Source organism: Peromyscus eremicus, chromosome 15, assembly GCF_949786415.1.
Source record: "Peromyscus eremicus chromosome 15, PerEre_H2_v1, whole genome shotgun sequence".
Classification (NCBI taxonomy): domain Eukaryota; kingdom Metazoa; phylum Chordata; class Mammalia; order Rodentia; family Cricetidae; genus Peromyscus; species Peromyscus eremicus.
Genome location: NC_081431.1, coordinates 73082886 through 73108178, shown reverse-complemented (window position 1 = coordinate 73108178; position 25293 = coordinate 73082886). Strand labels below are relative to the sequence as shown.

The following is a 25293-nucleotide window of genomic DNA, read 5'->3' as shown; positions in this document are numbered from 1 at the left end:
ACAGACTGTGCTGCAGCAGGCAGGATGCCGTGGACTCTGCCCTGTGTTCTCATTCCGTCCTCTGCACTTGTAGCAGAGGTTAGGACTTTCCCTGGGGACCTCCACAAGCCTAGGCCAGGTAGTGACACTGTGGCCAGCAAATAGAGACCTGTGTTCCCAGATGTATTTTAGTTTCCTTTGGATGCTACAGAAGCAGAGGGATGCCATTTCATTTCTTTATTCTATTTCCTTCTCTGAGCTAGCTAACTGAGACTGACTGCCCCCATGTACCCACCCTCCAATGGCACTTGTCCCCTGAACTCCCACCAGATCCCCAGGGCAGGAGCACTGTCCATCTCTGAGGGCTGAGTCACCATAATGTGGTCCAGGAGCATGTCCTTGCTTCCTTCCCACTTCAGCTGAGTCTTGAGAGTGCCACCTCTGGTCATTTCAGGAATAACCACTAGGGTTTCTCCTAAGTGCTTCCAGTGCACTCCATCCCAGGCAGGCAGGTGTGCCCTCTCACAGGTATGTACACCAAACTTGGGATCTCGGTTGACCCTTAAAGTCAGCTTAGCCCATGGTTGGGAAAGAAAAGAATAAAAAAAGAATACCGAGGAGCAAAGTGTAAGATGAACCTGTTCTTTTTCTCTGTGTATGAAGTACTAAATTTTGCTCCAGCTAATTGGATGGGACTTTGTCAGGAAAGAGGAGACTTGAAGACACTCTGCTGGAGTGTCTTCCTCCTCCCCTCCGCTTTGCATCTATGTTTCTCTCTCTGATTTTCCTCTTCTGATCACTGCAGTCGGTTGTGGGGTTGGAGTGCCGATGGGCTATCGAAGCCCCCACCTCCCTTTTCTCAGCCTAACTCCATTCCCACCGCTCCCTCCCACAAGACTCTCAGGCGCTCTTACTCTCCCAGGTAACATGCTACCTGTTAAATTTGTTCAAAATGTCACAATATTATTGTGTTTCCAAGGTTGCTCTGGATCTTTTGGAAAGCCTCTGCGCTCCTCTGGTGTGAGCCTTGCTTCCGTTTAGCCTTGCAGGAATGGAGCCTGGGTGAGCTGTGTGAGCAGGAACAGGCTTGGGAGCCAGGCTGCTGCTCCGTCTAAGAACAGTAACTTCTTTAACCACCCAGCCAGACTCGTCACCATTTACCCTCATGGGCTGTTTGGCCTGGAGTGGCATTCAGGACACATCTTGATGTCCATGTGGCAGTGCAGGGTGCAGTTCCCTTAATATGAGTGTCAGGTGCAGAAGAGCTCTGCTAAGGGTCGAGTAAGACCTCTGCTTTGCACAAGTTGCTCTTTCTGCACGAACGCACAGACCGACTACTTTCCTTATCAGCTGTTTCACAGCAACCAGACAGGATGGCCTAAGAGCTAGTGTCTCAGTTTGCTTTCTACTGCTGTGATAAAACGTCATGACCAAAAGCAGCTTGGGGAGGAAAGGCTTTATTTCAGCTTATAGCTTGTAGTCCTCCTTCCAGAGAAAACAGGGCAGGAACCTGAAGGCAGGAACTGAAGCAGAAGCCGTGGAGAAGTGCTGCATCCTGGCTTGTTCTCATGGCTTGCTCAGCCTGCCATCTTATACCACTCAGGACCAGCTGCCCAGGACATGACACTGCCCTTAGTTTTTTCCCCACATCGATCATTAGTCAAGAAAATGCCCGCCTACAAGCAGTGTGATAGAAGCATTTTCTTAACTGAGGTTCCTCTTCTCGGATAATTCTAGCTTAAGTCAAGTTGACAAAACCAAACAAAACCCCCAGGATAGGTAGCTTCATTGTCTCATCTCCCTCAAGATGCCCTACCTAGGGCTGAAGCTCCAATTTTGTGGTGGAGCTCCTACCTAGCATGCCTGAGACCCTAGGTTCAGTCTCCAGTACTGCCAAACAAATAAATGTGTTAATTGGGAAAGATGCCCTACTTTCAGATAGGACATTATTTGTTGCACTGGCTGCTGGCGGGACGTGAAGCTGCCCGGCACCAGCTGAGTGACAGTGTCACAGGTCTAGAAGGACAGGCCTTCTGTGAGGTTTTAAAACAGTTATGTCTGTGAGCCCAAGAATGCTCTATGTGTTCCTCCAGACACCTGTTCCAGGTCTCTCAGATGCTGTCATAAAGATCCAAAGCTAGGGCTGGAGAGATGGCTCAGTGGTTAAGAGCACTGGCTGCTCTTCCAGAGGTCCTGAGTTCAATTCCCAGCAACCACATGGTGGCTCACAACCATCTGTAATGAGATCTGGTGCCCTCTTCTGGCCTGCAGGCATACATGCAGGCAGAACATTGTATACGTAATAAATAAATCTTTTTTTTTTTTTTAAAAAAAAAAAAAAAAAAAAAGATCCAAAGCTAAGAGCATGCCTTTCCTAGAAGCCTGTCATCGCATGGGCAGAACACAGGCGGCCCGGCTGTCACTGTGCTCTGTAAGAGGAGTGTGTATCCAACTGTGTAGAAGGATAAGAGTTTTTTAAAAAAGAAAAGAAAGAAAACCAGAGGGTCTGTGAGGTAATGTGCCCATGCCTGACAACCTGAGGTCAGTCCCTGAAACCCACATAAAGGTGGAAGGTGAAACCAACTCCACAAAGTTGTCCTCTGACCTCCTCATGTACATCATGGTGTTTGTGCATATGTGTGTGCGTACACACACACACACACACACACACACACGATAATAAATTTAAGAATTTAAAAAGCGAATCTGGAAAACAAAAAGCAGCAGCCATGAGTTCCTGTGACAGCTGATGCACAGACTTTTCTACTTTTAATGATAACTGCACTTGTCCCTGTTTTTTGAGGTTACCCTTGTCACCCAGTGTAGATCCGCTTCATCGACTGTCCCCCAACATGCTGGCCTGTGTGTCCTTCCACACACTGAGCTTCACTCCAGCCATCAAGATTGCCGTTCAGAGGACACCCCTCTCCAGAGTCGTCTTTCCCATAAGCACATAGTAACACATCAGTCTAACTCCCCAGTGGATAACAGTTAGTACACACTTACACCTTGGGGTGTGGCTTCCCTGTTGTGCACAAGGCCCTGGGTTCAGTGTCCAGCGTTGAGGGTGAGGGGAAACATAAGGAGAACTTGTGGTAAGCAGCTGAGGAGAGAAAGCTGAGTGGAAATGACTCTTTCTTTGTGTGGTAGTCATCTCCCGAAACAACAGAAAAGAAAGGTCCGGAGAGCAGACTTCCTCTCTCCCTGTTTGGTTTCTTCTTGGTGTCCTGACGCAGTGCCCCTTCCCACCCACCATCTGGTTCTCCACAGGGCAGTCACTGGGCTGCTTTAGGCTGCAGTGTTGGGTAACAGGACCTCAGACTGTTTGTTGGCTGGCTGAGTTACTCTTCCTAATCTAAGACTCCTAAGGAAGCCCTGGGGTCTAATCTGATGTTTACAGGTGATCAAGACCTGGTCTTTAACCTGAAAGATTACATCCTGGGATTGTCTCCAAACTGAAATAAGGCATTGTGTGCCACGTGCAGGTTCACCTCACCAGCCTCTTCATGGTCTACTTCTGGGTCCTCCCCCTGGGCCCCATGTGTCATCCCTCAAGTCTCAGGTTGGGGCTCTATCAGTTTCAGTCCCAGCGCCTACTTCAGGTGGCTCACAAATGCCTATACCTTTAGCTCTAAGGAGCTAACACCTGCTCCTGGCCTCTGTGAGTTCCTGTGCAAGCATGCACACACACACATGCACATACATACACAAAAATAAAAGCTTAAGTCTTTTAAAAATAGATTTAGGGTTGTTTGTCCAACCCACTTCCTGACGACAGCCTTCCTGGGAAATTCTTTTTTTTTTTTCCTGAGAAGCGGAGACTTAAAGGGTATTGATCTTTAAAAAGATTAATCCATAGATATGATAGAAAAGGCAGACGGGGATGGATGATGCACATCACTGGACAGCAGTTGTCTCTCACACCTAGAACTCAGCTTCCTCCCGAGAGACACTGGAACAAGTAATCCTCGAGGAATAGCCTCAGGAGAGTGTGGACACCCACAATGCTCCCAACTTGGCAGCTGGAGTTGGTTCATTCCTGGAAAGGGAGAAGGGAACAAGAGCTGGCAGAGCCTTTGTTATCTTCAGAAGAGGCTGTTGTGATGGCGCAGTCATTTGAACTGAAATGAAATATTGTAAGGGCGTTTGGGTTGAAAATCACGGGGTGAATTTATCTGAAAGCCAACATTCTCTGAAGCAACACGTGGAAAATAATATTGTGACATCCCTTAAAAGGTTGAACGTTCCTCCAGACCACTTCTCGTCCATCCATCACTCTCTCAATTCTTTGAGTTTTGTTTTTTTTTTCTTTTGCATGGGCTATGCTATTACCTTTGGTTGTTGTGATTAAAAGTATTTAAGGCATTCTTTTACATCTTGTATATATATTTTATTTGAGTCATAATATTCAATCTTTCTATATAAAAATAGTGTACTGGTCAGATGTATAAACACTTCTGAATGTAAGCTGGTGTTGCAGAGTGCCTAGGAAAGGAACATGGAACTCCCTCTCCAGTCATACTTTTAACACTTCTGGAGAGTTGCCCTTGGGGACAGCCTGTGACCTAAGAATGCCTAGAACCCATGAGTTCTGCTCGGTCTGGTTTTCAATTTAACTCCTTGTGGGTGCACACATTGGCTTCAGCTGCAGATGTGTTCAGGACTCGTATTTCATTTCACTGAGTGCCAAGGCCAGTCTTTGAGTTGGCACGTGTTATCTGAACTCTCCTAGTCCAGCTGATGTGTGCTTCCTTCCATTTATCAGGAATGAGGGATTCCATGTGGACCAGTTGTGCAGTGCTAGACCAATAGCTTCCACCCAGAGAGTCAGCTCGGTGCTGTTGCTGTAGCCAGCATTAGAAAACATCTGGATCATTGCACCCTCCAGTGGGACGAGATCTGGCCACTCCATGACACTTACCCAGTTCCGATTGTGTTTGACAAGAAGGAAACTTACTTCTTGTGCCATATATGGCTAGACAGTTGTCGTTAGGAACAGACCTCAGCAGTGGACACCTTGCTCTTCAGCTCTCACGTTGTGGAAGAACTAGCAATGCCGCTTGCTTGTTTGTGTCCAGCCAAGGATTGTCCAAGTGCACAGCGCCTCAGCTAGCTCAGGACTTTCTATAAGTGAAATTTGTTTCCAGCATCTCATCCTTTTTCGAATACTGTGTTAGTTACTAGTTTTCTATCACTGTGATAAAATAGCATAACCAAGGAGCTTACAGGAAGAAGAGTTAATTTGGGCTTATGGTTCCAAAGGGATCATAGCAGGAAGTAGCAGGCATGGCAGCAGGAAGCTGAGAGCTCACATCTTCAAACCATAAGCAGGAAGCAGGAAGAACAAACTGGGGCGAGACTATAAATATAAATGCTCAAAGCCCACCCCCTAGTGATGTACTTTCAAGGACACACCTCCTAAACCCCCAAACAGTGCTGCTAACTGGGAACCAAAAGATCAAATATCAGAGCCTGTGTGGGACATTCTCATTCAAATTACTAAATTCCACTCCCTGGCCCCCATACACTCGTTGTTATATGATCATGCAAAGTGTATTTAGTCCAACTTCAAAAGTTCTCATAGTCTGAAAGCCCAAAGTCTCTTCAGAGACTTTAGGAATCTCTTACTTGTAACCCTGGAAAAGCAAGATAAGTTACAGATTTCCAGTGTATAGTGTCACAGAAGAGACACTGCGTTATCCGCCATAGCTCCTCCTGTAGCACAGGTCTTGACGACGACACGGAGCGTCTTAGCACTGTTTCTTTCCACAGTGTGCAGTCTCTGTCTCTCTGCCGCACTTGTAGACTGCACAAGTGTTGTCGGTAACAGCCATGCCACGGACTCAATGTTATCCTGTCTTGAAATTTCCTCCTCCAAAGAAATTAGTCCATTACTTTGTAATTTAGCCTCAGGCAGCTTCTTTGGACAAGGGCAGCCAGATTCTTTCTCAAAATATCACAAGAAAGTTCTCCGGCCCAGTTCCTGGTTCTGTTCCCTTCTGAAGCCTCGTGAGCTTGAGCGGCTGCGGTCTGCATTTTCCTCAGCACTTACTGTCTTCTGGGCTCCTGCATGATGGCTCCCAAGTCTTCCACATTCCTCCAAACAACCACATGGCTGGGTTCTTCAGTCTCTGGCACCAACTTCTGACCAAGACAGAAAGTTTATTTAGGTTTACAGTTTCAGAGGTATAAGAGTCCATCATGGCAGGCAGGCATGGCAGTAGGCAGGCATGGTGGCAAGAACAGGAAGCTGAGAGTTCATATCTTCAAAAGTGAGCATGATGCAGAGGGCAAACTGGGATGTAGGCAAAGCTTTTTGTTCTCAAAGCCCATAGCCAGTGATATAGTTCTCCAGCAAGGCCACACCTCCTAACACCCGCCCCCCCCCCCCAAAGACTGCCACCAACTATGGACCAGTTATTAGAGCTTCTGGGAGATAGTCTCACTGAAGCTACCACAAATGCTTTCTAAAGCAAGCAGTGCTTTGACCGTCCTTGGCTGATGTCCCAGCATGCTTTGCTTCCTCTGTTGTCTACCCGTCCTGTGCTGCTTGTCTTGAATTCTCAGTGAGGGGAGGTGTGGGTGTTTTCTCGTGGCCCTCTTTGTTCAGTGCCCTTTCACACATCCAAAGAACATTAGCTGATATACTGCGAGACACCAAGACTCCTTTTTTCTTTTTGAAAACCATTTGTTTCATGTTTCATTATTATTAGTCTCAAAGGACAGCAATTGACATCACTTTCCCATAAAGGACTAGTATTGTTTCTACAAGTGTTTTTAGATGTTCATCCAGGAAGGTGGCTCATCTCTTTAAGATTTGCTTTAATAAAAGAATCTGATATTCCCAGCAAGCTCCTGGGTAGACGACATGGGAAGTAGAGCCCCAGGAGCCCGGTGAGGGTAGGTCTGACTTCGACTCCCAAGCTGGTGTCTTGTATTTTTTCGGGGTAGGGTCTTACTTGTTTCTCCAGATTGGATTCTGGTGTGCACAGCCTGGTCCTGTGAAGTGGTTTGCTCCACTCTGTAGAAGGCTCTCTGTAATCCGAGCTTATTTCCATGTGCCTGTTCCTCTAGAGTTTGTACATTTGAGACCAGTAACAACCAAACCTTTTTTCATCTCCAAGAAAAGAAAGTCACTTTTCCACCTCCATCTCCTTGTGCATCCAGTCACCGATGTCACTCCTGAGTTCGCACATTCTTGTGGTTTTGTTGTTCCTCACTGGTTCCTGGGTGCTGTGTGATGTGTCTGGGGCCAGCTTGGACGTGAAAGATGGACAGTGGCGGTGCCCTGACAAGAGCTGCCCCCTTTTCATCCCAACTAACCAAAAGACCCCAAGTATAATTAGTCTTACTCCAAGTCATTTAGGCCGGTGTCCTAGTTTTTTACACATACCTCCATTTTTCAAAAAATGCTTTTTTTTCTTTTAAATTATAGCATGCTGGACTATGATACAGAGAACCTAAACTCTGAAGAAATCTACAGTTCTTTGCGTGGAGTTACAGAAGCCATTGAAAAGTTCAGCTTCCGAAGCCAAGAGGACCTGAACGAGCCAATTAAGCGAGATGGCAAGAAGGATTGTGATATCGTGAGTATCCGGGGCCAGTGGACAGCTGTGTCAGCTGAGTGGCAGCGGACTTGAGTCTTTCCCACACTGAACTCCCTGGTGACACTGTTTTCTACTCTGGTGTTAAAATGATGGTGTTGTTAGAGGCCTAAGGCAGTTTAAAGACATTTCGGTAGAGATTCTCAGCTTTTATTCATCTGTCTTGGACATGTTCTGCTTCTGTGATGTGATAACGTGGTGAGTCTGGGCCCAAGCGATGCTCAGTCAGTAAAGTACTTGCCACACAGGTATGAGAGCTTGACTTCAGAACCACATTAAAACTCGGGAGGCAGAGGCAGGCAGATCTCTGAAAGGCCAGCCTGATCCACAGAACGAGTTCTAGGATAGCCAGAGCTACACCGAGAAACCCTGTCTCAAAAATAAATAAATAAATAAATAAATAAATAAATAAATAAATAATACAAAACAAAAAGCTTGGCATGGTAAAATGTATCTGAGTGTCTGAAAGCCCAGCTCTAGGGAACCAGGGACCCTAGAGCAGCAGTTCTCAGCCTGTGGGTCGCAGCCCCTTTGGGGGTTGAATGATCCTTTCACAGGGGCCACCGAAGACCATTAGAAAACACAGATATTTACATTATGATTTATAACAGCAAAATTACAGTTATGAAATAGCAACAAAAATAATTTTAGAGTTAGGGGTCACCACAACATGAGGAACTGTATTAAAGGGTCACAGCATTAAGGAAGGTTGAGAACCACTGAGCTAGAGGAAAAGGTGTTAACAGAGGGCCCAGAAGTCTCCTGTGCTCTTGAGACAGGTGATCTGGTGAGGTCATAATGTCTGAGAAGGAGAAGAGAGTGAGCAAGCGCAGTGACGCATTGAGAACGCCGTGATTCTAGCTGTGGGTACGTGTGGATTGCAGGGCCCATGACAGCTAAGCCAACCTAGAAAGTCAGTGACGGAGGCCAGAGTAGAGACTTGAGAGGCACTGAAGAGTGAGTCTGTGGTCTGAAAAGAAAGTGAAGGGTAAAGGGCCCCGACACCAGGTGAGGACAGCGTCCTGAGGAGCAAGCAGTCCAAGGAAGCACAACTGGGAAGATGGGAAAGAAGCCAAGGGGTGAGGTCCTGGGGGACCAGGGACAGAGCTTCAGGGAAGACAACCCGCTTTCCTCGTGGGAAGTCCATGTGAACTTGCATGCATGATGATTTACCATGTGGATGTGCTGTAAGTGGACACCCAGTGTTCTGTTTGGGGTCATTTCAGTGCTTTCTGTGTTTTTTTTATTATTATTAAGAAAATTTTTTCGTTCATTTTACACACCAATCAAAGATCCCCCTCTTCCCTCCTCCCACCCCCTCAGGCTCCCCCTCCCAATCCACCCCCCAATCCCCTTCCACAAAAAGGCAAGGCCTCCCATGGGGAGGCACATCCAGTAGAGGCAAATCCAAGCCCCTCCTACTGCCTCAAGGCTGCACAAGGTGTTCCATCATAGTAGTGGGCTCCAGAAAGCCTGCTCATGCACCAGGGATGGATTCTGATCCTACCGCCAGGGGGCCCCCCAAGCAGATCAAGCTACACATCTGTCTCACCATGCAGAGGGCCTAGTCCAGTCCCATGCAGGCTCCACAGCCTTTGATCCAACTTTCATGAGTTCCCACTAGTTTGGTTTGGTCGTCCCTGCAGGGCTTTCTATGTTTTAAAAACACAAAGGTGCTTTGATAAGAATTGAAAGGTGTAAAAATTGACAAGAGAAAGAAAAGATGGCGAGGCCCAAGAAACCTCACATTTCCTGGGGACCCATGATGTGAAAGGGACAGGTTGCCAGGGCTACAGTGCCATTGGTGATTAAGGCATTGGATTTTGATCTGTTTGCGTATATGTGGAACTGGAACTGGAACCAGTGCTGACAACTGAACCACACGCAGCTCCACCTCTGATATGTGTTCCTAGTGTACTCAGCTTGTCATGGTATCTGTCATAAACAGTCCCTCCCTGAAGTACAGACAGCCCTTCCTATGCACAGGCTCTTCCTCAGTGGAGTCGATCAAATACGCACCAGAATACTCACTAGCAGACCTGTAGTCTAAATGTATACAGACTGTTTTCTTTATTGAGGATGGATGTAGGAGGTCCAGGCTCACTGTGGGCAGTGCCACCCCTGGGCCGGTGGCCCTGAGTGCTTTAAGAAAGCAGGCTGAGCAAACCATGAGGAGACAGCCAGGAAGCAGTGTTCCTCCATGGCCTCTGCTTCAGTTCCTGTCTTCCTGTTCCTGCCCCGAGTTCCTACCCTGACTTCTTTTGGTGAGGGAGTATGACCTCAGAGTTGGAAGCTGAAATAAACCTTTTCTCCCCGAAGTTGTTTCTGTCATGGTGCTTTCTCACAGCAACAGAAACCCCAATTCAAACAGGGAAGAAATGGTTTATTTCAACTTACAACTTAGAGTCAAGCATTGCAGGAAGCCAAGGCCAGAAACTGGAAGCAAGACCTGGAGCAGAGAGTGCAGAGGAACACTGTGTCCTGGCTTCCTCCTCACGGCTTGCTTACACAACCCAAGACTGCCTACTCAGGAGTGGCTCCACCCACAGTGCGCTCGGCCCTCCTCATCAGTCATTAAGTAAGAAGATGCCGTACAGACATGCCCACAGGCTAGTCTAATGGAAGCCTTCCTAACTGTTCCCTCTTCCCATCACATAGTCCGTGTAATGCTAATTGGTGTCACGTTGTCAGGAACTGACCAGTACAGACACACTTTCAGCTAAGAGGCTGAGGGGAAGTCAGAGCCAGTGGACTTGTTCCTCAAGTGCACACGTAGGTCTGGCCTGCCAAGGCAGCGCACGGACGCAAGTCAGAGCTGGTGGGCAATGGCTCACACCAGAAGTGACAGTGTCGAAAATGTTGGAAAATCCATTCTGAGCAGTTACAGAGATATAGGGACCAGGTATCCAGGTTCCAGTCTGCTTTCAATAGACGTTATAACATTGAGTGTAAGAGAGATTATAATGCTTTAGTGAAATGCAGGTGCTATGTGAGATTAATGGAATTGTCTGGAAGTCAATAGGATTATATATATATTATAATAAATATAATTTTATATGTATGTATGTATGTATGTATGTATGTCTTTCAAGACAAAGTTTCTCTTTGTAGCTTTGGAGCCTTTTCTGGAACTCACTCTGTAGCCCAGGCTGGCCTCAAAGAGGCCACAGAGATCCGCCTCTGCCTCCTAGGTGCTGGGATTAAAAGCGTGCGCCGCCACCACCACCCAGCTAGGATTATATTTAACACACGTGATTGTCAACTTTACCCATAATTTATTCTAAGTAAAGAACTCAGCAAAAAAAAAAAAAGAATGGCATTATTTCCATAAAGTATCATGTTTCAGTATTAGTCTACAAAACTTTACACATGAATTGCTTATACAGTGAGGAAAACAAAAAAAAAAGTCAATTGTATGTGTATTGGAATGCCCATCTTTGTAAAATCTACATGAAGAGAAAGACAGAAAAGAACTAATACACAAAAAAGTAAGATTGGAGGGCTGAGAAGGTGGCTCAAAGGGTAAAAACACTTACTGCTGAGTTCAGTCCCTGATACACAAAGGTGGACAGAGAATGGACTCCGTGAATCTGTCCTCTGATTGCCGACTTGTGTATGATGTACACAACACACACACACACACACACACACACACACACACACACACACACACGTAGTAAGAGTTACAAAGTCACCCGTGAATTACCTTCTACTCAGGAAGCTGCTATTGAGGTATAGTTTACACCTTGTTGGTCTGAATTTGTGGAGATCTATGCCTATATTATTTATTCTCTGGACCTTCAAAAAATACTTATTTATTTTATGTATATGAGAGACCTATCTTCACACACACCAAAAGAGTGAATCACATCCCATTATAGATGGTTGTGAGCCACCATGTGGTTGCTGGGAATTGAACTCAGGACCTCTGGAAGAGCAGTCAGTGCTTTTAACCGCTGAGCCATTTCTCCAGGCCTGTTCTCTGAATCTTAAGTATAATATAGAATCTTATTTGTAGGTGTCAATGACAAATGCATTCCAGATCTTCTATGAGGTATATGTGCAGAGAGTTGCAAGCAAGGATTCAGACAGGTATCGTAGGCTAGCATTTACAGTAGCATTAGTCATGACAGCCGAGGTGAACACAACCCCAGTGTGGATCAGCAGGTGCAAGGGTAAAGATGTGGCAGGCAGCCCTCCAAAGGGAAGAAATCTGACCTGTGTTGTAACCTAGATGAACTTTAAATGCATAATGCCAAGTGAAATAAGCCAGTTGCAAAGGGGCTAGTATTTTCTTATTTCCTTTACCTGAGATACCTAGCATAGCAGATGAGTAGAGAATAAACTCAAGGTTTGTAGGGGCAGGGGAATTGTTAATTATTGGGTGTAGGATTTGGGGGGAATAATGAGAAAGTTTGGGGTATAGCTAGTGTTGATGATTACACAAAATAGTGAATGTATCTAATGTCATTGAACCATGATTATGTATGGTTGAAATGATAGGGTATGTGTATTTACCATAACTTTAAAAATATATAAACATACAATGGCGGTTGTATCTTGTTAGCAGCACAAATTCACTTTTGTGGGAATCAGCAGTCTGTTCCAGATTCCTAGAAATCATGTCCAGGTGAGGAAATAGGCTGCCCGTTGCCAGCACTTAGCCCAGACATGTTCTCATAGTTGTCATGTGGGGGCTGAACAGGCAAATGTGCCCAAGGTAAAGTCCTGATCCCCGGTCTCGGTTACATTTCTGTTGCTGTGATAGAACAGCATGAGCAAAAGCAGCTTGAGGAGGAAAGGGGCTGGGCGGTGGTGGAGCACACCTTTAATCCCAGCACCCAGGAGGCAGAACCAGGTGGACCTCTGTGAGTTCGAAGCCAGCCTGGTCTACAGAGAGAGATCCAGGACAGGCACCAAAACTCCACAGAGAAACCCTGCCTCGAAAAACCAAAAAAAAAAAGAGGAGGGAAAGGTTTGTTTCTGCTTATAGTTCAGTCCATCCCCAAGGGAAGTCAGCTGATGCAGAGACCTGGGGCTGGGGGTGGGTGCATGGGTGATGCTCACGGACTTGTTCTTCATGACTTGCTCAGCCGGCCTTCTTCTAATGCCCAAGGCCACCAGCCCAGGGGTGGCAGCACCTCCAATGGGCTGGGCGCTCCCACAGTAATTATTGATTAAGAAAATGCACCAGAGACTTGCCCACAGGCCAGTCTTCTAGAGGATTTTTCTTTTTTCAGTTGAGGCTCCCTCTTCCCAAATGACTCTAGATTGTGTCGAGTTGACGTAAAACTAGTCAGCAGAGCAAGACTATCAAAACCATGCCAGAGACCATTGAAAGACAACTGTTAAGACAGACGGGAGAAAAAAATTCAGTACTAGGTATCCAAAGAATGGAAGAGTGGTTATGGCCTGGGAGATACTTACTGTGTCTCCAAGTTAGAGGTAATTTTGAAATAATCTGGCTGACCCTCATTATTATCTCAAAAAAAAAAAATCTATAAATCAAGGGGCTTATTTGTGGATATTTAGAATGCTTTAGGCTCTGAGCAGTACTCTGGCTTTCTCCATGGAGGTGTTGTTAAGGTACCGTTGAGAAGCCCCTACTGTGGGCATTGGAGCCGAAGGCCACAGTGGTCTGAGGCAGGCTTCTCAAGAGTGGACAATGAAGGACATACTCCTCCATTTCCAAGGAGCTCTTCAGACCGCACGGTAGCAATCCTTAAGAAAACTCATGAATCCAGTGAACCACCAAATAACAAAGGAAAACAGGCTAAAATATATAAGCAGATATAGGGATGTTCTATTCAGATAGAAATAACAATAGCATGGAGCTGGGGAGAAGGCTCCATGATTAAGAGAGAGCACTTGCTGTTCTCCCAGAGTTCGGTTCCCAACGCCTCTATCAGGCAGCTCACAACTACCTGTAACTCCAAGACGAACACCCTCTTCTAGCCTCTGTGGGGACAGACAGACAGACAGACAGACAGACACACACACACACACACACACACACACACACACACACACATACTTTTTAAAATGTTTTAAATAAGATTAAATATCAATAACTGCTCTTTTGTCAGTGGCAGCTTGCGAATGGAAATCCCTGGCCCTTCTAAGAAATTCCTAAGCATCAAAGAAAGCATGTGGGCCGGGTGTGGTGGCACATGCCTTTAGTCCTAGCATGGGGAAGACAGCTAGCTAGGTGGATCTCTGAGTTCAAGGCCAGGCTGGTCTACATAGTGAGTTCCAGGCCAGCCAGGACTGCATAGTGAGACCCTGTGAAAGAAGGAGAAGCGGAGGGAGGAAAAGAAGAGACAGACAGACAGACGGGGGAAGGAAGGAGGGATGGAAGACAAACAAAGGAACAGGTTTGTCAGGAGGTCCAGAGTGACTGTGTGCTGTGTTCCAGGTGTCCCGAGACGGGGGAGCAGCCTCACCTGCCACCGAAGGCCGGGGAGGCGGTGAGGTGGAAGGAGGAAGGATGGCTTTGGACAACAAGACCTCCCTGCTCAACACGCAGCCTCCACGTGCCTTCCCGGGGCAGCGAGCACGGGAGTATAACCCGTACCCCTACTCGGACACCATCAACACCTATGACAAGACGGCTCTGAAGGAGGCGGTGTTTGACGATGACATGGAGCAGCTCCGAGATGGTCTGTCTGCTTGTCTACCCTTCTGTGTCTCCTACACACTTCCCTCTGTCACCCCAGCCTTGGGGGCCCTGTCACACAAGTAGAAGCATGGGGTCTGCCCTGGTCCATCGTTTGCTCAGAACTGCTTACTGAGTGCCTGCTGTGTGCTTGGGCCTGGGAGGTCCCCTGTGAGTAGAAGCCTGTTTGGTCTTACCCTCTGAGAGCTGCAGTCTGTCCGTGGAGGTTCTGCTACCGGGACTTTTCTAGAATGCTGCCTAAGTGGGGTGGCTGACCCAGGGCACAGGCATCTAATGCTGCTCTCTGTGAAGACCTTGGTCCTTACTGCCCTGGCTCTCGTAGCCATGAAGGTGAAGTCCCAAAGCCATGCGCAGGCTTCCCTCTTCTTTGGCAGTGTGGCACCCGGGGTCTTCTCAGGCTGTGCCCTGTGTACCAGAGGGAGGAGGCAGGGCAGCTGATGGTAGTTGCTTGCCTACCTCATGCTGGCACTTTGCTGAGAAGCATATGCCCGTTAGCTTCTGAGACTGGAAACGGCCCTTCTCATTTTACAGGCTAACAAATAGATTCAGAAAGATTGAGATACTTGCCCAAAATATAACAGAGGGTTGTGTCCCTGGAGTTCTTCCGAGTCCCGTGTCAAGATCAGTATCCAGGGACAGAAAATGTGGCTCAGGGATTGAATTGTACTTCGCACATGTGAGGCCCTGGGTTCAGTCTGCAGGACCAAAGCCAGTGACCGGCCAGTGACTACTGGCTGGCTAGTGTTGGTGCCAGCAACTGAAGCTTTTCTTCTCCACCTCACTCATACTCGCTAGCTTGGCTCTACAGTAACTTCACGTGACATTTTTGCAGCTCGTAGTAGATCTGTTTTGTTTGAGTGGAAAATTATGTAAATTAGCATTCTAAATAATTAATAACTGTTTGAGTGCTTTCTTGTAATCATGCAGTAACTGGGTTGGCCTGCCGGAAGGAAAGCAAGGCCCACTTCCTGGCATGATTGCTCGAGCCTGTTGGGTTACAGACTCAGAATGAGCACACTTCGGAGGGGGCTGCTGCATGAGGCAGGGGGCAGGCTCAAGGCACAGAAGGAATAAAGGACCTGATACTGTGCAGTTCTGAGGTAGAAGACAGTTCTCCAGCTGTCCAGAACAGAAGAGGCATCAAGGGTCAAAAATCAATCCTGGAACTGTCATTTCCCTGGATTTGCCTAGCGCTAGTCCCCTGGCTGTGAGCCTGGGCTGGCCGGCGTTTGCTGTGACCCATGCTTTCTGGGAGAAGGGGATGATTTTTCCTTTGCTTGTGGAGTCGCTGCACCTGATACTTCTTTACTGCTCTTGACCAGAGGCTAGAGTGTTGGTTCCTCTTATCCATCACCTGTTACTGAAGAGCTGATGGAGAAAGGCAAGCGTTCAACATGTGAACTTCCTTATGTCCTTGTCCCTTAATCCCAGAAGCTAAAGAAACTTGCAAATATGCCTCAGGAGTGCATGTGGTGACTTGTCTCCACAGTGGTTCCCCAAGCTCCCCGTTTAAAGTTGAGTTTTCAGGGCTGAGGGCTTTTCAGTGAGTATGGCCAGGAAAGAGGTGCCTTTGAGCCATGTGATGTAGAGAACGGGAGGGCCTTGGGAGAATGTACGCACTGGAATGGGACAGATGTTAGTCAATGGGAGAATGGGAGGGCCTTGGGGGATATCCAATTTGTGCGTTGAAATAGCTCTCCTACTGGTTAGAGGCTGTCCAGTAGAGAGCCTGACTCAAGACTGTGGTAGTAGAAGAGAGTTTAGAAAAAGATGGTTGTTTTTGTTTTTTTTTAAACCTCTGTGTAAAAATAGACAGGGGGAAATGGTAAGGAAGGGAGGACTCACGGACTCCGGTGTTGTGCAGCTAGCCTGGCCCTCTGTTCTCACAGCATGGTAAAGATGTCGGGGGTACACAGGGGGAGGCTGGCAGCCAAGCAGAGCAGCGTAGGAGGGGAAAGGGTAGCATCAATCACTGGGAGTCGAGGTAGGAAAGAACGTGGCGGGAACGCTGTGGCCAACATCTCCTGAGGTTCCATGTTGTCTCCACAGTGCCCATTGACCACTCGGACCTGGTGGCTGACTTGCTGAAAGAACTATCTAACCACAACGAGCGTGTGGAGGAGCGGAAGGGAGCACTGCTGGAGCTGCTCAAGATCACCAGGGAGGACAGCCTGGGCGTGTGGGAGGAGCACTTCAAGACCATCCTGCTGCTGCTGCTGGAAACTCTAGGGGACAAGGATGTAGGCACTCACAGCCCTTCCCACATGGGGCCTTCCCTGATCGGGGCTGACTAGCTTCCCTTTGGGGGTTCTGTGCCTGGTTTACATCAAATCAAGTGTTCATCCGGTTTCCACATAGTTCCTGAGCACTCACGAGCCTGCAACAGCCACATTAGCTCACGTGTGCAGACCCAACAAAACACCGTCCTGAACCTAGATACTTTCACACAGAGTTTTGCCCAAACCCCATAGTGTAGGTGGTAGCCTTGCAGGATTCATCTTCACACAAGTGTCACTTTTATTCCGTGTGAAATAGAGAAGTTTATTTTTAAATTTTTTAACTGATTTGCTGGGAAGTGGTGGCAAATGTCTTTAATCCCAGCACTCGGGAGGCAGAGACAGGAGGACCTCTGTGAATTTAAGGCCAGCCTGGTCTACAGAGCAAGATCCAGTCAGGGCTGCATAGAGAAATCCTGTCTCGGAAAAAAAAACCAAAAACTAATTTTTGTGGGCACATACAACACATGGGGGGGGGGGGGCGGACACAACTTGTAGGAATCACTTCTTTGCTGCCTCTGTGTGTTTTGGGGATTAAACTCAGGTCACTGAGCCATCTTTCCTGCCCAGAAATTATTTTTTAAAAGATAGGTTCCCAAGGTGTATTAATAGTTATAAAACAAAACCTTGATCCTGGGACATTTGAATGTGACAGAGCAGGCTTTGTAGCATGGCCGGGCTGTGACGCTGAACCTGGTACTTAGTGGCTAACCTAGGAGGAGGTGATCCAGTCTAGCCTCCTGCCTGTGGAACAGGCCCCTACCGCAGAATTGGAAGGGAACAGCTGGGGTTAAACTTCCTGAGTAATGTCCGTCTCTCCACATTGGTTTTCCGTGGCCTGACAGAGCTGGAGCACAGGGCTGGGAGGCGTTCCAAGAAGCTAGCCCAGTGTGAGGTCATAGGCCAGACCCAGGGTCACAGTGCTGGTGACTGGTGGCAGCAGGAGTGGAGGAAGGAGAGGGCAGTAAGTGCTGCCCTGGGATTGTCTTCTGACTCAGGAGGAAAGGTCTGGTGTAGGGGAGTGAGGCAATGAAAGTCCACACTGACTCTCCTTCCAGGCCCTGCCCAGGGAGGCCGTCACTGCCGGGCTCTGCGGGGAGATGGGATGACGTCACACAGAGGGCGGGCAGGTGCTGTCTGTGTGCGTTTGCACAGTGCACAGTTGAGTGACAAGGAATCAGGATGTGCTTCTCGGCTCTGTTTGCAGTAAACTCCGCTCTCTTTCTTGAGATTAGGCGTCTGTTTAGAATGGCTTTTCTCCAGACACATGACTTGGGCCTTAACAGCTTGAGGCCTGTTGCATGGGTGACCTCATCACCCCAAAGGTCAGGAATAGACACGGGTCTCCAGCTGACCTCAGAGAGTTCACAGCCTGGCAGGCCCTGTCCGTGAGCTCGTCCCTGTGTGTGTTTCACGATGAGGCCAAGCTTCCATTTGTCTAGAAAGGCTAGGGAACTGACCGTGAACTTATGTGTGCCGTCTTCATTTGATCCGCAGTATAGAGTTCATTGTAGAAGCCTTTGCCAGCCTCTCCAGGTGCTGGGTCCTAAAGATGGACCCATGCATCAGTGCCTGCCCTCCTGGAGTTGACTGTCCAGGAAGCCCATGTTGAGGAGACTTTTGAAATCTGTGTAGAGGGGCCTTTAAGAGGCTAGACCCCCTGGAACAGATCTTTCCTGTGAGCCCATGCGTGCTGTAGGCATGGACAAGGGCCACATACTATTTGGTGACATTTCTTTTCCCCTCACACCTAGCATTCCATTCGAGCTCTGGCACTGAGAGTTTTACGGGAGATTCTGAGAAACCAGCCAGCAAGATTCAAAAACTACGCAGAACTGACGATCATGAAGACGCTGGAAGCCCACAAAGACTCCCACAAAGAGGTGAGCCCTGCTCCCAGGAAGGAGCTGGTAAAGGGCCTGCTGTGCAAGCCTGAGTACCTAATCCGTCTCCAGAATCCACATTAAAAAGCCAGTGACCTGCTGGGCGGTGGTGGCACATGCCTTTAATCCCAGCACTTGGGAGGCAGAGGCAGGCGGATCTCTGTGAGTTCGAGGCCAGTCTGGTCTACAGAATGAGTTCCAGGACAAGCTCCAAAAGCTAAAACCCTGTGTCGAAAAACAAACAAAGCCAGTAACCCAGTACTAGGTAGAAAGAGAAAGGTATATCCATGGGATTGCTAGCCTACTCAGCAAGCTCTGAGCAAACGAGACCCTATCAAGAAAGAGGGGAAGGGAAGAAAAGATAGACAGGTCATGAGGAATGACACCAGAGATGGACCTCCGGCCTGTGTGCATGCACATACACACGAGTCCAGTGACAACCTCCATCAGCAGACACATGGAACCAGAGTGGTGGCTTTAGAACTGGAGCAAGCTCAAGATGGTGAAGAGTGGGTTGACCCCACCAAGCCGTGAGCTTGTCCAGTACAACCTCTTGGCTCTGCACACCTACTGTGAGAGTGCTCGTGGACAAGGCTTATGAGGAGAGCAGTTCTTATATCAGCAAAGGGAACGAGACCCTGAGGGTAGTTTTTCTCCTGGCCATGATTTGGCTGCTTGGGCAGTTACTGCTTTGACCTTCTCAGATGGTGATCTGGAGGAGGGGTGTCCTCTGTCTCTCCCTGCTGGACACACACATGCAGTACATAGCACATAGGACTGCTTTGACCTTCTCAGATGGTGATCTGGAGGAGGGTGTCCTCTGTCTCTCCCTGCTGGACACATGCATGCAGTACATAGCACATAGGCCCAAGGAACATTTCCAACAAGTGACGGAGTCTCTAAAACCTGCCTTGATGGCATGATGGTGACACTCATGTTTTGCACAGAAGGCATTCCACTTACACACACACACACACCACACACACACACACACACACACACACACTTAACATGTGAACCAGACAGGATAATATGAGATCAGCTTCATTGTTCCCAGATAAAGAAGAAAGGACCTAAAAGGCCTGCTCAGTAAGTTCGTAGCAGAACAAGTGCAGACCAGGTCTTGGGTCTCTGATGAAGGACAAGCTATCTTGCACCGACTTTGTTTTTTAAATAGCTTGTCCTTAGTGAGAATCAATGACAAAAAATTGACGTGAAATTGGTGTTGTTTTATAGCTAGGATTCAGGTTGGTCCAGTTGGAAGTTTGGATCCCAGAGTGGCTGTAAGTCAACACAGAATTGTAAACTTACTTAAAACACTAGGAAGGGTGTGTGTGTGTGTGTGTTTCTTTAATTATACTTTGTTTTGTGCGTGCACACATGTATGAATGCACATGTGGAGACAGAGGACAGTTTATTGGAAATCAGTTCTTTCCTTCTATCATGTAGAACACAATGGGTCGAACTCAGACCATGAAGCTTCAGCAAGCACCTTTACCTGCTGGACCCCCACTCTTCTTTAAAATGCAATTGTGCGGTTCTCAAGCATGCACTTTGTAGATAACAGTATTAAATACGGCAATGTCAAAAGGCTGGCCACACCTGACAGGTGGTAGCAGCTGTTTGGGTGACAAAAGACAGGCTTGAAATGAGATTACCGTGAGCGAAGGGGGCTGGAGAGATGGCTCTGTGGTTAAGAGAATTGGCTGCCCTTCCAGAGGGCAGGTTAGATGCCCAGTGTCTATATGACAGCTCTCACCATGGGTAATTTCTGTACCAGGGGATCCGAGACCCTCTTCTGGCCTCTGAGGGCACTAGGCACGGCATGGTGCACATGCATACATGCAGGCAATATACCGTATACTTCTAGCTTTTTATTATTAATGTTTAAGTAACTAAGCTAATGCAGTGTTTGAGCACTTTTTAACCTGGGCATCGCAATATTGAAAACCTGTAGACTCCAAATGTAAGTTAAAATGTACTATTTTGTGTTTCTTTTCCTTGAAAATGGTTTAGAAAGTATGAAGTTCTCTTAAATGGCCCAAGAAAAGAGTGAGATAATCTCCTGCTCAGACTCATTTCTCAGTATTCTGTCAGCATGAGAGTCCTGTAACCGGAAGGTGCCATACTGCCATCCCAGCAGCCTGAGGGTGCCGGCGGGACATAGTGTTCCGAGGTCTGTGTTGGCAGGCCCTCTCTGCTTTACATGTCTGGGCTCACCTTGACTCCTGCCCTTACCACTTCCTCCTGCACCTCAGGCCGTCACGTGGCCAGGAGCAGCTCAGGCACCTGCACGTTTAGGTTTGGGGTTTGGTTTTCATTTTTCTTGAAAATTCTTCAAGTTTTTTTTGTGTGTGTGTGTGTGTGTGTGTGTGTGTGTGTGTGTGTGTGTGTACACTTATGTGTGTGGTGCAAGTGTATATGTGTGTGTAGAGGCAAGAAGTCAGCCTTGGGTGTTCCTCAAGTATTGTCTCCCTTTTATTTTGAGACGGAACCTCTTAACTGGCCCAGAACTTGACCAGTAGGCTAGGCTGGCTGGCCAGAAAAGAAGACCCCGTGGGTCTGCCTGTCACCACCTCCCTAGTTCTGTGACTAAAAGTGCCACTACACCTGGCTTTTTTATTTTTAGTAAATGTATGCGTGTGGGCATGCTCATACCACTGGGCACATGCAGGTGGAGGTCCGAGGACAGTTTCAGAAGTCACCCCTGTCTCCTTCCTTCCACTCTGGGCTCCAGGGACCACACTCAGGTCATCGAGCTTGCACAGCACATGCTTTTACTTGTCTGAGCCATCTTGCCAGTCCATGCCCGGCTTTCTGATACAGGTCCTGAAGATTAAACTTGAGTCCTGTGCAAGGCGTTAGCAACTGAGTTCAACACCACCACCACCACCCCGCCCCTCTTCGTTTCAACCAACCTGTCTCCATCCCTGGTCTCTGAGTCTCAGGATACTTCAGAATAGTTAGCTCCACATGCAGTTCCTGTGGTGGCCACACTGGTGGCATCATTTTTGTCTAAGTCTTGTTGTATTTTCTACATTTAGTACTTATGACTACACACATACTTAGAAGGGATCCATGGTGCTTTTAGGTTTCTATGTCCATCATCCAGAGGCAAACATCTGTTTTCCTGTCCGATCAACACTTCCAAAGTCCAGGGGCCCTCTCTTAGAACTACCCTCTCCAAAGAAGGAGGCGGTTTTACATTCCCCAACAAAACCCAGGCCTTAGGAGAAGACAAGTCCTGACCGACTCACACAGAGCCGCTCCAAGAGACTGGAACACCAGCCGTCTTCCCTGTCACAGGGTCGTGTCCCACACTGTGAATCTGGCTGTGGAACTGTAGCAGTGAAAGCTGGCTTCTAGAAACCCAACACTTTGAAACTGAGACACATCTTAAAAGCTACTAGAGGGCTAGAGAGCTGGCTGAGTGGGCAAGTGGCATGAGGACCTGAGTCCAGATCCTCAGAACCCACATGACCCAGGCTTAGGAGCATGGATGTGTGCTCCCAGTGCCCTTAGGGCATGATGTAAGGGAGAGACAGGAGAAGCTTTGTAAGCTCACAAGAAGCGAGGCTACCTTACACCACAGCAAACTTAAAAAGAACCCTGGTGAAAACAAGGGGGAAGGTGGGAATGATGCCTGAAAGTTGTCCTCATGCTCCCCGTGTTCACTGTCTCTCACACACACACATGCACGTGCACACGCACATGGGGGTGGGGGGATGGGGGAGTGGGTGCTGGAGAGGTGACTCGGCAGTTAAGAACACTTGCTGCTCTTGCGGAGGACCGGTTTTTTTTCTCAGCACCCACACAAGCAGCAGTCACTCCAGTTCCAGGGGTGCAGTGGCCTCTTCTGGCCTGAGGACACTGTGTACATACGGTGCACATACATACATGCAGGCAAAATGCCCATCTACATAATGTTTTGAAGACTTAAAAAGGCTGTTATTCAAAATTGGGAGGTACAACTGGTGCAGGATGGCTGGTTTCCTTACCTCTCTCTGTAGGTTTTGCTTTTAAATCTTTTCCAGTTAAATTTTATATTTTATGATCTCAAAGCATCAGAAAAGCAAAATCAGACTAAAGTCACTTGAAACTAGAAGGGCAAAGAAAGCTCCCTGGCTGCCTGGCCTTCCCCAGCTGTGGGATGTGTTTGATCAGTCCTTTGACTAGCTAACTGTGACCAGAGGAAGCTTGTTCCTGAGCGGGATCCTCCTTCAGGTGCCTGTTAAAATTCCCAGCCAGCCCCGTCTCCAGGGCCCCCTGTGTTTTAGAATGACCTTCTGCAACACAGCAACCCAGGAACCTAGAAGTCACTGCCCCTGATGGACCTTGCTTTCTCTTATCTGGTAGCCCCAGGCCCAATCGGGGTTATCTCTGTCTCTCCCAGGTCCGGGGTAATAGCAGCAAAGTAGCAGTGGCTGTTGAGTGACAGACCTAAATCCTCACGGACTCTCAAGCTCTAGTTTCCATGGGCCCAATCTTGGGATCTGACCAGAACCCCTTTTCTTTTGGAAATTCTTGCTTCTTAGTAAACAGACAAAATCAGAAACCTAGATAGCATCGTTGTGCGGCCCGTAGCGGCCACGCCAGCAGTCTGCTGCTGCGACACCAACTCCTAGTCACTGTTCGGTCAGTGACCAGGGCAGGTGGGAGGGGGTTCAAGTCTGGGGTGTGCTTACGTTTGTTACAGCAGAGATCATTGTGCGGTGCCTCGCAAGAGGCACTGGGGACTTGTGTCTAGTGGACCTGGCTAGTCGGTCAGGGTAGACAGCCTGGACAGCAGGAAGGAGGGAGAGGGAGAAAGACTGGGATGTGCAGACAGAAGGACACCCAGGCTGAATCCCAGGAGTGCTCCTGGGCACACAGCCCGTGCAGCTTCCGTGGGGACATACCTTGTCCACCTCCAGGACTGTCATATGGGCCAGGCCCAGGCGGCGGCGCCTCTGCTGCTGCTGCTGTTGGGACAGAGTAAGTCTTCACTGACCCTTGGGGCCGTGCCACGTGCCCTTGATGCACGGCTTCGGAAGGCAGCTGCTGTTGGATGGTGAGGGGGTTTGCACACTGCTCAGGCTGCCACTGGAGGAGTCTCCACGGCACTCTGATGTCTGGGGCTGTGACGTGGGGAGAGGAGTGCCTTGTGTCCCTCTCCGTGGGGCTCATATTGGTGATGTGAGGTGAGGCGGCTAGTCCCAAGGAAAACTGGACGTCTGTCCCCCTTACCTCTCCTGTTGAAGAAAGTATGCTAATTTAAAAGAAAATAAAAGAACGGTTATTACATTTGTTTATTTACTTACTTTGTGTGTGACACACAATAAAGGAAAATGTAATTTAACTGCATTTCATTGACTAGATCCAAGAGACCTCTGTTTAAATTATGGGAAGATGACTTGTATCCCGGAGCAGCTGCCGCTCTCGGTCTGTTCTGTTTGTGCTTGCACTGGGCTGGGAGGCACTGTAAGCTCTCAGAGATGGACAGTGGAGTTAGCCAATGCAGAGAGGGGCTCCGCTTCTCATCACTTCACTGTGCAGCACTTCCGGGCTGGGCCTACACCCTGCCACTCCCCACCCTACCTCCTCGGCCCCCCCATTCCGCACATTACCCCTGCTGACCCCGGTCTGCCCAGTGAGTAGGTGGGTGTCTTGTTTATTATTATAGTTAGTGTGAATGTGAGGTGGGGCATGTGACCATTAGAGGTCAGAGGACAATGTGTGGGAGTCATTTCTCTCTCTGGACCCCAAGAGGGTCCCAGGAGCAAAGTCAGGTCATCAAGTTTGGCAGTCAGACCATTAGCCACTGTGCCGCCTCACTGGTCATGAGTACACTGATCTCGCTTTGCCTCTCTCCTGAGGGTTTTTGAAGCCTTTTGTATGTGTATGTTTTTTCAGGGAAAAACACCCATCGGGTTGTGATGAATGATAAGATTATACAGTCCAAAGTAATTCAATTCACAGTTCTCCCTTCAGTCCTTACTACGTAGCTTTCCTGGTGAGAAAAACAGGCATGGACATGGGAAGGATTTTACCTCAGCATCTGCCGGCTGCTTGGTAACAGAATTAGCTCCAGGCTGGAGCCTCCAGAGCCTGAGTTTTCTTTGTTTCTCCCTCTTGGTCTCGGCATGGCTAGATGGCACTCTGTTGACAGAGTTGACCTACAGTTGCCCTCCACGCTAAGCCCCAGCTCCTGCCTGTGCCATTTTGCCACATGAGTCTTTCATGATTGTATTATTATTATTATTTATTGACAGGGTATCTCTATGTATCCCTGACTGAACTGGAGCTCTGTGTGTAGCCCAGGCTGGCCTCAAACTCAGAGATTTGTCTGCCTCTGCCTCTTGAGTGCTGGGATTAAAACATGTGTGACCACACCCTGTTCCCTCCTTTTTCTAATGGACACCAAGACTCCATGTTGGCTGTGAGGCTTTCTGGCCAATCCCAGAAGGTGGCATCGGCATCTCTTTAGCTTCCAAATGCTCCAGGAGCTCAACTCCAGGTGCCCTGGGGAAGAGCTCTTGGATTCTTGCCATCATTGTTTTTGGATGTCTGCTTTTTTTTTTTTTTTTAATGCTCTCAGTTGTTCCGATGCATCTGAGACAGAGCCAAATCAAACTTGGTGCACTCCAAACACGCAGTCCAAATGTCGAGAACTTCTGTGCCTTAAAATTAAGAAACCTAATCTTTAAGCAAACATTCATCAGTATTTTGAGTCATGATCCCATTTCCTTAAACAGCTAGTGTGCAGGAGGATCAAGAGATCAAGGCCAGCCTGGGCCGTAAAGCTGGACCTCATTGTACACACAGCTACATGGGACAGTTGCCTTTTTCTAGCTAGACACTTAATCCTTAACGATGGAGAGGAAGAGTTCCTGCGT

The 25293-nt window shown here is 48.1% G+C and overlaps 1 protein-coding gene across 1 annotated transcript in view; it reads left to right on the top strand.

Moving 5' to 3' along the window:
* Clasp1 (cytoplasmic linker associated protein 1) overlaps positions 1-25293 on the top strand; it is a 241274-nt gene that overhangs the window by 204104 nt on the left and 11877 nt on the right. The window contains exons 32-35 of the mRNA XM_059280301.1: positions 7415-7565; positions 13999-14242; positions 16309-16499; positions 18290-18418. Of these exons, the coding sequence (XP_059136284.1) occupies positions 7415-7565; positions 13999-14242; positions 16309-16499; positions 18290-18418 (715 nt within the window). The remainder of the gene's footprint in view (positions 1-7414; positions 7566-13998; positions 14243-16308; positions 16500-18289; positions 18419-25293) is intronic.